At 56.5% G+C, this 13,564-nt stretch overlaps 2 protein-coding genes across 2 annotated transcripts in view; one reads left to right on the plus strand and one right to left on the minus strand.

Annotated features, from left to right (window-relative positions):
• ABL1 (ABL proto-oncogene 1, non-receptor tyrosine kinase) overlaps positions 1-2,328 on the plus strand; it is a 29,639-nt gene extending 27,311 nt beyond the window's left edge. Inside the window, exon 11 of the mRNA XM_080355900.1 lies at positions 222-2,328. Coding sequence (XP_080212026.1) covers positions 222-1,921 — 1,700 coding nt within the window. The 3' untranslated portion in view covers positions 1,922-2,328. The remainder of the gene's footprint in view (positions 1-221) is intronic.
• A 6,679-nt stretch (positions 2,329-9,007) lies between these two features.
• QRFP (pyroglutamylated RFamide peptide) lies at positions 9,008-9,443 on the minus strand (the record flags this gene model as incomplete). The annotated part of the gene is given in 2 exon segments (XM_080355804.1): positions 9,008-9,397; positions 9,399-9,443. Coding segments are annotated over 2 exon segments (435 nt in total).
• Between the last annotated feature and the right edge of the window lie 4,121 nt (positions 9,444-13,564).

The following is a 13,564-nucleotide window of genomic DNA, read 5'->3' on the forward strand; positions in this document are numbered from 1 at the left end:
TTGGCAGCTGAGTCCTGTAGCGGCCACCTTAGAAATGAATGTATGCAGGACTGGGGACCGCGCTCAGTCCAGGCTTGAGTGTGGCTGCACTTGCTCTGATAGTGTCTCTCTTTACAGAACCTGCACCTTCCGTAGGTGCTGCAGTGCTTTGATCCTTGAAGAAAACCGATTATTCTGGCTGTTGAAGCAATGCTCAGTAGACTCTTTTCTTTCCCTTGCAGACCCTCTGGATCACGAGCCTGCTATTTCTCCCTTGCTTCCGCGGAAGGAGAGAGTGGCCCTGGAGAGCAGTTTGAATGAAGACGAGAGGCTGCTTCCGAAAGACAAAAAACACAACCTCTTCAGCGCCCTTATCAAGAAGAAGAAGAAAACTGCCCCTACCCCTCCCAAACGGAGCAGTTCCTTCCGAGAGATGGACGGGCACCTGGACCGCCGGGCGGGTGGGGAGGAGGAGTGCAGGGATGCTGGCAACGGAGCTTTCGTCGCACCCCCCGCAGACACAGCGGACCCCAGCAAGTTTCAGAGCCCAAGCAACGGGTCTGGTGTCACCAACGGGGTTGTCACAGGGAGCTCTGGATTCTTATCTCCCCACTTACGGAAGAAATCCAGCACGATGAGCAGCAGTCGAGGGGTGGCTGGTGAAGAGGAGAGTGGTTCCAATTCCAGCAAGCGTTTCTTGAGGTCCTGCTCAGCCTCCTGTGTGCCCCATGGAGCAAAGGACACCGAGTGGAAATCTGTGACTCTGCCTCGGGATTTGCAGTCCACGGGACGCCAGTTCGATTCCTCCACTTTTGGGGGACACAAAAGTGAAAAGCCAGCACTGCCTCGGAAACGGGCAAACGAGGCCAAGACTGACATTGCTGTCAGGGGAACAGTGACCCCTCCTCCGCGGCTGCTTAAGAAAAATGAAGAGACCACTGATGATGTGTTCAAAGATGCGGAGTCGAGCCCTGGCTCCAGCCCTCCCACTCTGACGCCGAAACTTGGCCGTAGGCAACCTGCCGCCCCTCCTTCCTCCAGTGTGCTCCACAAGGACGATGGAGTCAAATCCAGTGCCTTAGGTACCACTGTGACAATGGACCAAGGTTCTGCTGCCAAACCCACCCCTGCGGGGTTCGTGGGCGCCAGCAAGGCTTCCTCTGAGGAGCCGCGGCTGCGGAGGCTCAAGCAAACCTCTGAGGCAGCAGGGAAGGACAAAGGGAAGTTATCGAAGCTGAAACCAGCCCCTCCAATTCCGCTCTCTTCATCCTCCATCGGCAAGTCCGGGAAGGTTTCTCACAGCCCCAGCCACGAAGCAGCAGCAGATGTGACGTCTGGGCCAAAATCCAAACAGTTGACTCAGGTTGGAGAGGCTGCAAGCAGTGATGCTGTCAAGCCAAACCAGTCGGGGGAAGGTGTGAAAAAGCTGGGGATCCCCTCAGTACCAAAGCCCCAGTCCTCTACAAAGCTGCTGATGAGCACAGCGACCCCAGCTGCCTCTTCCTCAGCTGTACCCTCTGCCCCCGGTGGGGACCAGCCATCATCTACAGCCTTCATCCCTCTCATATCTACCAGGGTCTCGCTGCGGAAGACGCGACAGCCCCCAGAGAGGATCGCCAGTGGCACCATCACTAAGGGAGTGGTGCTGGAAAGCACCGAGGCTCTACGGATCGCCATCAGCAAGAACTCTGAACAAATGGCAAGCCACAGCGCTGTCTTGGAGGCTGGCAAGAACCTCTACACCTTCTGCGTGAGCTACGTGGACTCCATTCAGCAGATGAGGAACAAATTTGCTTTTCGGGAGGCCATCAACAAGCTGGAGAATAACCTACGGGAGCTTCAGATCTGCCCAGCAACAGCTGGTAGTGGTCCAGCAGCCACCCAAGACTTTAGCAAACTTCTCAGTTCAGTGAAAGAAATCAGTGACATTGTTCAGAGGTAGCAGAAGCCACGTTTAAAACTAAAATTACAATGGGCCAAAGCCAACTGTGGAGAGAGTAACGTGTGGACTGACAGGGGAGCGGGGCATCCAGGTTAGGGCTGTGCCAAAGCCACAGACTGTGAACAGATGCCCCAGCTCCAAAGGGCAGGGCTGTGTTCAAGAGGCACTTTCCACCCTCTGAACTCGGCTTCCCTGTGTTTCATATACTCGTAACCATCTTATCTGTGGAGTTCTTGCCTTGTGGACTACAAGTCTAAATGCTGATGTCACACCATGCCTTTTTATTAATATTTTATTGTTCTGGACAGACCATTAAGACTGAAGCCAGACTGATGGACACTGAGATGCCATCCTCCTCAGGAGGACTTTCTACTGCATTTCCTTCCCCTCCCTCTGCCCCACTGCACACAAGGATGAGTGTTTGAATAGCAATATACCCACTGTGTTTCTTGCAGAGTTGCAGCACGTGTCCCTGGCCTGAGTCTCACTCTTATGTGATGTTCATGCAGTAGACTTGGTGCTTGGGAGGGAAGGGGGGATAATTGTTACTGTAAGGTTTCTTTTTAATGACAGAATGCTACAAGTGATGTTTGCCCAAATTCTTCTGGTGATTCCACTTGCTGCCCTTCATTTCTGTGTTTTCGGTAATTTCTTGTTGGGCCCAAGTGAATTCCCTGGGTTCAAAATGTTGCAGGCAGCACCCGCTGGTGTTTGGAGATCTCCCTTTGGTAGTGAAAAAGGACTGGAGAAGGATGTTCTGTCGCACCCTGGTGATATCCAACATTAACAGGGCTGGTGTTTGGGGTGGAGGCTGCAGGAGGCATCGCTCCCTGCAAGACAGGAGTGCTGCAGGACGGGGAGAGAGCTTAGGATGAGTGCAGAGACACCACCGTGCCTCCAGCGTTGTTTGGCTGAGCTTACACATCGCAGACAGGCCAGAACTGCTGTTTCTCTAGCTGAATTTCCAGACTTTTGTACTCTTTGAGCAGAGGTGGGACCCGGCTTGTGCGGTCCCATAGAGACCTGGGCTCTGGGGGCCTGCAGTGCCTCCCTTCCCGTGCCGGTGTGAAGCCAGATGCCAGGACTTTGGGGTTCAAACCGTCAGTACCTTCATGCCGCCGTGGTTCCATCCAGCATCACACGAGGAGCTGTGAACACTGCAGACGTTTCTCTTGGGTGCATCTCCCGAGGAACCTGCGCCGAACGCTGACAGCAGGACTCTGCGCCTCCCCTCCGAGGTCCTCTGACCTTCCCAACTAATGCAACGCGACTGGGAACTAACTGTGACTTGTGACAGTAGTGAAAGAACAAGGTTTAGGGCTATTAACAGTGCAATTTAACTCCTCTTAACAGTTCCAAACAAGAGAAAAAAAGCATTTTCCACGTCCTGTTCCCCTGTAACTCTTGTGACCCCTCTTGTGTATCTTAAACACTAATTGCCTTCAATTGTATTTTATTCTGTTCTCTTTGGAACTGTTTGTTTTGTATATGATTTCTAGTAGTTCACTCGTGTGTGTTCACACCACTTCTCGCCCTCACAAACAGCCGTGACTTAACACATGACAAATGTTCGAAAGGAAATACACCCTTCTGCCACAGGCTGCCTTGGAAAATGTAAGGAAAACAAACACCACAAGCCTTGGACTGTCTCTTTCCTGGAGGTACTGTTTTTACTTTGATAACATATTGTGCCACTATATTATACATTTGTATCTTGTTATTACACACTTTTGTAGACTCGTCTTTTTTACAGTGTGTAAATAGCTTCGTCCTTCATCTCTGTGATACTTAAGGGGGTTGTTTCCCCTTTAATTTGGTCTAGTACAGATTGTTTCTGTACACGACTTTCAATTCTTCCTCCTCTCTTTCTCTGTTTTTCATTTTTTGATTTATTTTTTATTCCAGTCTCTCTTGCCTAGTATATTTAAAAATAAATCAATGTTGAGGAAAACCCGCGTTTGTCTGTTAGTGTGACTTTTCCAGCCCAGTTACCTCCCCTTAGACTCCACATCCAAAAAGGGGGGTTCCCTGTTCACCATGGGCTGGTCGGAGCCGGGCAGCAGCACCTTCCACGGGCTTTGGATCTGGCTCTGAAAAATCAGGAGAGAAAAAAGATGCACAGATGAATGGCTGTGTCATCGCCTCTTCCACAGCAAAGACTTTGCTGTTGTCTTTGATGAGATTTAAATCAGAGATTTGACTTGAAGCTTTTCTTCCTGTTCATTTTTTGTCTTCTGTAGTACAACTGCTGTTGGTTTTTCCTCCTGCTCTATAAAACAACCTCTGAGTTTCTCTGCTCAGACAGTTCTGGCTGCTCTCTCCCTCATCTCCAGTTGTTTGCTGGCTCAGGCTCCTTGGGTGAGATGCTCTGAGTGCAGCCTGCAGTGAGGAGCTTCCCACTCCCCTCCCTGGAGACTCCAGCACGTCACACGGTGCTCCCCGTGCGGCTTTACTGCCTAAAAACTGGAAATAACAGGTCCAAAAATCCATACTTATTTTCTGTTTTCAGACTACAGCCTCTGCAGCAAATCTTGAGGGAGGGACAGATCCAGGTGCTAAGCAGCCCCCAAAATGAGACGCTGCCTTGATTCATGAAGGCGTCAAAACAGGGCGAGAAGGAAACGAGGGCAGATGAAAGCAAGTGATATGCCCGAGGTCCCGCGGTTGCTCAGAGATGTTTCAGGGCTATAACCCAGCTCATCCAATTTCTGTTCCCCTCGACAAGTCCCTGGTGAAATCTGTCGGTCCTGGCGTAGGGAACCCACAGTTCACGGGCCATGGGGACGAGGCTCATCGCAAACCTTGTCCTGCTCTGACAGCGATTGCATCGGGACGCTTCCAATAAGCGTGAGGTGAAACGAGAGGAGAGGATGCTGTGGGCAAGTAAAAGTGTCATTAATGGCCTGCACTTGGCAGGGCTTGGGCTGCTCCTCAGCAGAGTGTCCTGTGAATCACACGCGGAGCTACAAGGGGTTCTTGGTTGGTTTGTGACAATGGCACTCAGCAAAAATCTGAAGCCAGGCTGCTCTTGGTGACTTGGAGGTGGTGAGTAGCGGTGGGGTGAGGGAAGATCTGGAGAAGCTTAACCTGCCCCTAAATACAATTGCACCTGGTGATCTCCATCTCTGCTGCTCCGGGACTGGCCCAGCTGGGGAAAACCCCGGGATGTGCAGAGCTGGGAGTGAAGGAGAAGGGGATTAAAGGCTAAATTTAGCTGAGTACAGTAGGAGTTGATTTAACAGATCGATGCATTTAACAGTTTGATTGCTCAAATTTTCAAGGCTATTGAGCTTGAAAGTGAGAGTGCTCTGGGGGAAAAATAGCTGTGTTTGTGTTTTTGTTTTGGTTTTCATGTCTTTGAAATTACAACGTCCTCTCTTTTAAGCTTTCCTTTAATGTCATCCTGCCTTTTGTCGAGAAGTTGCTTGTCACAAGATGTAAAATGTGGTCAGTGTTTTACGCTCGCTTCTTTTTTCTCAAAAGAAACCCCACCAAACAATTGTACTGTGGAGATGCTGGTGGAGCAGCGGCACTGCGCGGGGGACGAGGGACCCACTGACAGCCTCTCCCTTCTTTGACATTAATCCCTTCACGACTGAAGAGAGAGGAAAATGCACCTAAGCTCCGTGTCACCTCTGAAGAGAGGGTTTGTGGCATCGTGTGCATCAGAAAGCACAGAGCGAGATGGCCCATGGTAATGATGCTCCTGGATTACGCAGCTTCTCCGCCCAGCGCCGATGCCCTGGCAGTGGTGTTGGTGTCCCTAGAGCTCTGGGTTAGGGACAGCCCTGCAAGTCATTTGGCAGTTTAGGCTTGGCTCCAAGCTGTCCTCCCTGGCAGTGGAGGGTTGCTCGGTGTTTTTTCAGCAGTAGATCCAGCTCAGCAGATAGTTTACCTGCAAACCGGGCTGTGCTCAACTGTTTTCCCAGCAATCGCCCCCCTGTTGAAGGTTACGTGTTTGGCCTGACATCCAGTCTGCTGATAAAGGTCCCACCTGTGCCCCTGGGGCCGCAGTGCTGAATGACCCAGTTATGATGCATTAGCCCCTTCACGAGTCCCTTGGATGCGATTGAACCCGGCTCTCTCTTTACAGAGGATCTGCGTGGGCTTCTGAGATTTGCTGCTCGCGTTGTGTGTGTTTGTGGGGCTGCTGGGGACGGTGGAAAGACAACAAGCAGCTACAGGAAAGGAGCAGATGAGCAGAGATGGAGCTGGGGCCAGGATGAGGGTTGTGCCCTGGTCAGGGAAGGATAACGGGGTGTTTTATAGAGTCTCCCAGCACTGGTGGTGGTGGCAGCAAGTCTCTGCATCGGGGTCCACGGGCTGTGTGTAGCGTACCCAATGCGTGTCTGATGCCCCGTCTACACTCAGCTCTGCCGCAGTGAATCTGGCCCCTTACGATTCAGTGTGTGGGTCATTCTGTGCTCTCCGGCTCTCAAAGGTGTTGGGGTCTGGGTGTCCCCCTGGGAGCTGCCCCGCAAAGGGACCCGGGAGGGGAGGAATTGGGAGGGGACACAGATTCCCGCAGATTCTTATGGGAGCTGGATGGGAGACACCAAGTCCAGAGTGCAGGGATGGGCTTTCCAACCCCCTGGGGGTCCCTCCTGGTGTGTTCCCCGCTCCTTCCTCCCAGGCAACACCCCCAGACTCCAGGCACTTATTTTCCATTCACTTTCACCTCCTCCCCCCAGCATCAATCACCAAGGACAATAACAAAGAGCCTGGCCTGCTGCCTTTTCCCAAGCACATCACCATCCAGCTGAGGGCTGGTCCGGGGTGCTGCAGACCCTTGCACCCCACGTCACAGCCTGGGGGGAGCCGGGGGACAGCATCACCCCCATGACACGGAGCTGCCCATCACGGAGCCCCTGGACACAGGGGCTGAGCCCAGCTCCGTCCCACCCGCCAGGTAAGTGCTGTGGGGAGCACTGACTCTTACTTTTAAATAACTTACACAGAGGGTTATTGCGCTTCAATCAAAGCCTCGTTATACCTGGGGTTTTATCATGCTGCTCTGAGCCTTTTCCTCTCCCGGGCTTGAGAGCAGGAGCCCAGACGTCCCCCCCAGCACCGCGCAGCAGGTTTTCTTTCCCTTCCCGCAGCAGCCGGTGCCGCTTTTCCCTGCAATGATCCATCACCGCAAAGCCAGGGCTTCACTCGCTAGCCCAGTGTTGCTCCAAAAATTCTTTCCCCTTCCTCCCACCCCCCCATTCCAGCGCAGGGTAAAATTGATCAGTGCATATTTATTGATGGTTTGAACACTCAAAAGAAAGGGGGGGGGAAGGGATGTTGCCATAGAAACATCAATAAAGCTCCCGTGATGTGAGTGCTGCACCTGCATCCCCTGAACCGGTGGCCTTTGGTGAGGTGGGAGTCGAGAGGAGTCAGAGGTGGGTTTGGGGGTGCCTGGGGTGGGGGGCTGTGTGGGCTCAGCCACCCCGAGTGCCAGTGGGTCTGTTGGTCACTGCTGTGGTCCCCGCAGTGCGATGGTGACCGCAGCAGAGATGCAGGGGAAGGAAAACACCCATCCTCTCCCTCACCATCCTTGTGCAAGGGCCAAATCCCAAATCACCCGTATCCTGCAAATCCAGAGTCCCCATTCTGCACTCGTGGGGCTGTGACCCACACGTAGCTCCCAGGAGGACCCTGCACCCCATCACTCCCCCCAGGCCTGGCCACCTCATGGCTGCTGTTTGCCACCCCCAGTTCACCCCCATTCTGCCTTCGCTTACCCCCGCTCCCGCTGCCAGAGCAGCCCGCGCCGCTGCCGGCAGCGCTCTATTAAGCGGCCTGTCTGCGTGATGGATATTACAATGCACCTCTTGAAGCCTGGTTTTTATTTTTCCTTTTTTCCCCCCAACCACGTCCTGCCACAGTCTTTGATTCTGAGGGTGCAATTTAGCGCTTGCAAATAATTGCCCTGCTTCATTTTTGTGCCTGCGATGAAATATTAGCAGTCGTCAGGTGTCTAACTCGCTGTTAGCGCCTGCAAGCCGGGTAGCTGGATCTCTGCAGCGGCAGGCGCAAAGCGAGCGTGGTTGTTGGCATCGGCAGAGGTAGATCTGCCCGAAGGAGGAGAAGGCGGTGGCTGAAGAGCGGGGCTTGTCCTTTGCAGCTGAGCTGATTTTGGGGCTAGCGATTCCCCCAGCTGCACCGCCGGCGGCAGAGGGGACTGGAGAGCAGGAGGACACTGGGGACATGTTGGTGGCCCCAGGTAGGTGCAGAGGTCCTTGTTTCAGCCTCTCTGCACCCCAGTTTCCGCAGCAGCTCCAGCTGGGAAGAGGTGGCGATGAGGGCAGGTTAGGAAGGGCCAGGCTCTCAGGCAAGCGCTGGGGTGATGCGACAAGGACGCCGAAGGTCAGTTATCACCGTTTCACCCTCACAAGGACTCTGGTGGCACCTGAGGACGGGTCTCGGGGTGGTGGGACAGCAGCGGGACTGGTGATGCCAGGGCAGGTTTCTGTGCTCACGCTGGGGATTTCTAAGGACAAGATTTTCTCCAACCCCGCTGCTCTGGCCCGGTTTGCACACAGGAGTTGGCTCTTCTAAGTGGCATCTTGACACTAAGCAGAATTTGCTGCCGGAGGGACTTTTTTGTAACAGACGGGAGAGCAGCAACTCTGCAGCTCCGCAGAGAACTCAGGGAGACCTGCTCGTCGCTGACAGCCCTGCCTGGGACAGGCCATCCCCAGGGGGCTGCCACCACCAGCACTGTCCCTCTGTGACCCTCCAGCCTCACCGCCTGGCTCTGCCTGTCCCGGGGTGACATCCCCGCTGTCAGCCTGCACCGCGGTGACCCGGCGCAGGGCGTTGCACTGTGCCCCGGGACAGGCCGCCTGTGATGGGGAAGGGACATGGTGGCTTCTTTTTAGGGCAGGTACCTCTTCTTCCATTGCACTGGCTGGTAATGGGCATTTGAGATCTGTGGCAGGGCTGCGAGTGGAGCAAACGCGATGTCCCCCCTCCCCAAGGCAATCCCAGCAGCAACCCCCCCAATCCCCTTTTGTCCGAGCAAACCCAGGTGAGATGGAACAGAAGGACAGGATGGGGTGACCCGCAGGACGTGGGGGGGTCGAGTCGAAGTCCTCATCTCCCGAAGCGGAAGGTGAACCCCCCTTTTTTCCTGTTGTAGCCGGTGAGCTCCTCGGCCAGGTCCCCCAGCGTGCCGCTGCGCTTCTCCCCTCCGGCCGGCAGCAGCGGGGACCCCCCCTGCCGGCCCAGCCGCTGCCCGCTGCCCTCCCTGCCGCGGCCCCGCAGCCCCCGGGCGATGCCCAGCAGCCTGCTCAGCCCCTCGCCGCCGCTCCGCGTCCCTCCTGCCCTCCAGCCGGCACCCGAGTCCTCGGCCACCGCTGGCCAGCTGGGCTTGAGCGCCGTCCCTTCCCTGGGGTCCCCCAGCTCCTGCCGCTCGCTGCGGGGGAGGCAGGTCCCCAGGCTCAGGAGGAAGAGGCAGGACAGCGAGTAGGGTGCTCTCATCTGCAGGGAGCAGAGGAAGGGAGAGACACATCGGTAAACCACAGAGCATCCTCGGGCAGTGGTTAAAGCAGCAGCACGGACATGTGGGTGCAGAATCAAAGAATCAGAGAACAGTTTGGGTTGAAGGGACCTTCCCAGCTCCCCCAGTGCCACCCCTGCCATGAGCAGGCACATCTTCACCAGCTCAGGATGCTCAGAGCCCCGTCCAGCCTGGCCTGGGATGTCTCCAGGGATGGTTCATCCACCACCTCTTTGGGCAACCTGGGCCAGGCTCTCACCACCCTCAGGCGCAACAGTTTCTTCCTCATGTCTAGTCTGAATCTCCCTCCTTTAGTTTAAAACCATTACAAAGGGTAGAAGGGCTGCCCTCAGGAAGCATGTGTCCCCCATCCCTGCTGCAGCCCTGCCACCCCATAGCCTGTGAGAAAACCCCTCCAGCCTCCTCCTGCAGCCCCCACAGACCCGGCTGCGGTGAGGATGCTGGGCGGTCCGAGCTCTCTCTGCCTCTCCCCTGCCTCCTTCAGACCTGCTCCGCTTCATCTTTAGCCACTCTATGCTCACAAATTACAGCCTTGCAGCTGCTCCCCCGCTTTGCAGCTCTGCTTGGATGGGGGGCTGAGGGGGCTATTAGCCGGGCTGGCTGATGGGCTCCAGAGCCGCTGGCTCCTCTTAGGAGCTCTGCGGGGAGGACTTAAGTGCTTTCGCCTGAGCCAGCCTCATCTTCCCATCGCGCAGGTCCTACCTGCCGTGCCTGGTTAATGCAAGCACAGAGGAAGGTGCTGGACATCGTTCTGCTTTAGGGGGCTCAGAGGTGCCCCCCCAGCAGCAGGGTCTGCTGAGCAGAGCTGGGGGAGCGCAGTGCTGGGCTGCGGGCGGCAATGCCGCAGGCACCCGGGGTGACCTTGACACAGGAACGAATGCTCTGCGTCCCCTTCCTTCTGCAAGAAAGGCTCAGAAAGGGGACATGAACTTTATTCTTATTATTATTAGTATTTGTTGCTGCAGATGTTGCGCTGCTGGTGACGGGGGCCAGGGTGTCTACCCTGTGATTGCAGGATGGGGGTTGCTATGGGTGCCCCTCTCTCCTGCGCTGGACCCAGCTGTGCCCATCACCAGCCCTCACCTCCTTGCTGCCTGTGCTGCTGGTGTGAAGAAGACATGCGGGGGAAGACAGACAGACGGACAGACAGATGGACAAGTAGACAGACAGACAGACAGACAGATGGACAGGTAGACAGACAGACAGATGGACAGGCAGACGCACAGCCACCAGTGACTCACCTCTCTGCCTTGGGTGATGCCGCCACGCCACCTGCCCTGGCCCTGCTCCGTGCTGCCCCGCGCCCAGTCTGAGCTGGCCAGTCGCTTCACCCGCTGTTAAATACCCACCGGAGCTAATTACCCACCTGTGCTAATTGCCATGTCACCCCTTGAGTGCGTGGCCGGCCAGCGGGGCTGTGGCTGCAGAGAGCGGGGGACGGGGGGGCTGAGGGCTGGCCAAGCGCCACAATGGGAACGCGGCACCATCGCTGATTAACACGCCTCCTTCGTTAGCTGCCTCATTTGGAGGAGAGGCTGGGTGTGTGCCACGCTGGAGCTGGCCTTGAGTCACCGGCAGCTTGTGGGGACACTGGCGGGAAGGTCTCGTCTGGGGACACAAGTGTCCCACATCCCCTTGGCTGGTGCATTCTTGTGTGCGGCTGTTGGGGTCCCAGATGTGTGTGGGCAAGTGGTGGGTGCACAGGCACCGCCGGAGCCCCCTGTACCCCCAAACCTGCTTCCCCCATCCTTGGCCAGCACACACAGCCACCGGGGTCCCCAGTGCCTGGCACTCAGCTGTCCCCTCCCGGGTGCCCCAGGCCTGGGGCAGAGCGGGGTGTGGGGTGGGCAGCAGGATGGGGCTGGGGGCATCGCTCGGTGCTGCCCATCAGCACAGGCAGCTGGGAGCAGGTCCCCTCGTCACCAAGACCTGCCACCACCCTCTCTCCTGTCCCCAGGGCCACCCCGAGGCCTCAGGTGCCCCATCCCTGCCCTGCTGGGTCTCCCCAGCCCTCCTGGCAGTTTTGCAGGGCAGTTTGGGCAGGTCGAGCCCATGATGGGCCTGATCCCAGCGCCTTCAGCACGGCAGGAGCTGCGGTGACCCGGTGCCGCACGGCAGGTTCCTGCGGTCCCCGCACCACGCCATGGGCACAGCCACCGACACACCGGCTAACGATGAGTTCCTTTTATTAAGGAGTTTAGAAAGTCCACATGTACAGCGTGGGACACACTCACACATGACCTAGACGTCACGGCACCGCTACACACCCGGCCCAGGGCTCCATTGGGAAGGTACGTGACACCATTCCAGACCTGTGGCCACCCCTGCCCACCCCTCTCCAGGGACATGTCACCACGGACGGGTTTAAGCCTAATCCGGGGTCATGGAGCAACGCGTGCGCTCTTGGGAATTATCCTGGGAAATCCTGCGTCTCGGCGTGGATTAAATACCTCTCGCGCAAGTCAAAACAAAACCATTGGGGGGTTGTGGGTGACACAGGCAGTTATACAAGGGTGTGCTACTGACAACCTGCATGTACAACGTCCCCTCCCCAGCACGGACAAACACCGGTGGAGGGGTCCAGGGAGGGGACGAGCCTTCTCGCTTGGGGCACATGGCTCCGTGTGCCTTCTTGTCCTGAAAACAAGTGCTAGAAAACTCAGCTACAGCTAATCCACCAAAATAAAGGAAGAAAAAGTAAAGATGGGTGTTGTGCTTCCCACCTGTGTGGGACCCTTTCCGGAGGGTCTGACCCTTGGGAGTTACAGGGGGTCCTGCTCTTGTGCTGGCCAAGAGGTTCCACCACCGAGCACCCCCAAACCCCATTGCTGGGGGAGCCAGCCCGGCCAGCTGCTCCGGGCAGGGTTGCTGGGGATGGGGCCGGTGTCTGTGCTCGGAGCTTGTCCCTGGCAGAGGGGAAAGCTGCCATGATCCCTAGTGCATCGTCCGTCTCCGTTTCCCCATCAGGACAGGCAGACGGGGACTTGCCCTGCAGGAAAAAGGGCTCATCCAGCACAGGATCCAAGGTGGAGAGGGCTTAAAAAAAGGAGAAGCACGTGGGGAAATACAGAGCTGCCACAGCTGCAAAGATCAGCCTTTCATCTCCCAGTGCCTTAAGCCCCCATTGAAATGGGGATGGCAGCAGCTTCCCTCCCCTCCTCGGGCAGTCTGTCCGTCCGATGGTGTTTCTTGGGGCCAGGGCTGATGTGAGGGCTCTGCTCCTTCTTGCAGGCAGAAAATCATGTAAAGGATGGCGATGTCCCAGCTGTCCCCCTCCCCTCCCTGTTCCTGCACATCCTGCTCAGGCTTGGGCTTTTTTTTTGCTGTTAAAATCCCCCGTTTGAGTCTTCAAAGGGAGCCAGAGGGAGCAGTCAGCCCCACACCCCCGGCAGCTCCTCCTCGGGTCGGCCGGTGCGCGGCATCGCCTGCCGCCCGGTTATCAGAGCCCTGCAGATGTTAAGCCCCACTCAGGGCTTCTTTTTGCAAAAACCTTAATGGGATTTGAAGAAATGAAAGGCTTTGAATATCTGCAGGTGCTGAGCCAGAGCGTGGCTCATCCTGGGTGAAAATTAATGCGGGTCTCTGGGCCGGGAGCGAGCGGAGGGGGTTTGCGCGGGGGCACGCAGGCGTGCTGTCCAAAGTCAAGGGTTTGGGGAAAGGTCGCAGCATCTGGATGCCAAAAGTCCAAGGTGAGTCCGAGCGGGTCTGGAAGGAAGAGAGGAGCTGCAAAACACAGGCAGAGCCATGCTGGGAGGTGAGCCTTCCTCGCCTCCTCTTCCTCCTCGCCCCAGCACTGCCAAACCAGCTCCGTGCTGTGCTGGGTTCCGGGTGTGTGCCCTTGCAGCACTGTGCCAGTTTCGGGGTGCCCCAACCCGCTGGGAGGTGCCAGGAGCCAGGACACTGGGGACGAAGGAGCTCGTGGATGTCCCTTGCCAGCTGCATTGCTCTTGCAGGGGGAGAGGCGAGCGTTTACAGACCGGAGAGGGAACCGCTGGCATGATCAGATGTTCAACCCAGCTGAGACCTCCCTGTCCCCGGTAGCACCATAGGCTAAGCTGGCACCGCACAGCAGCAGCCTTGTCCCTATCCTAGAGGCCTGAGGGTCCCCACGGTGAGTGTCCCCCGGTCCC

This window comes from Nesoenas mayeri (assembly GCF_963082525.1).
Source record: "Nesoenas mayeri genome assembly, chromosome: 18".
Lineage (NCBI taxonomy): Eukaryota > Metazoa > Chordata > Aves > Columbiformes > Columbidae > Nesoenas > Nesoenas mayeri.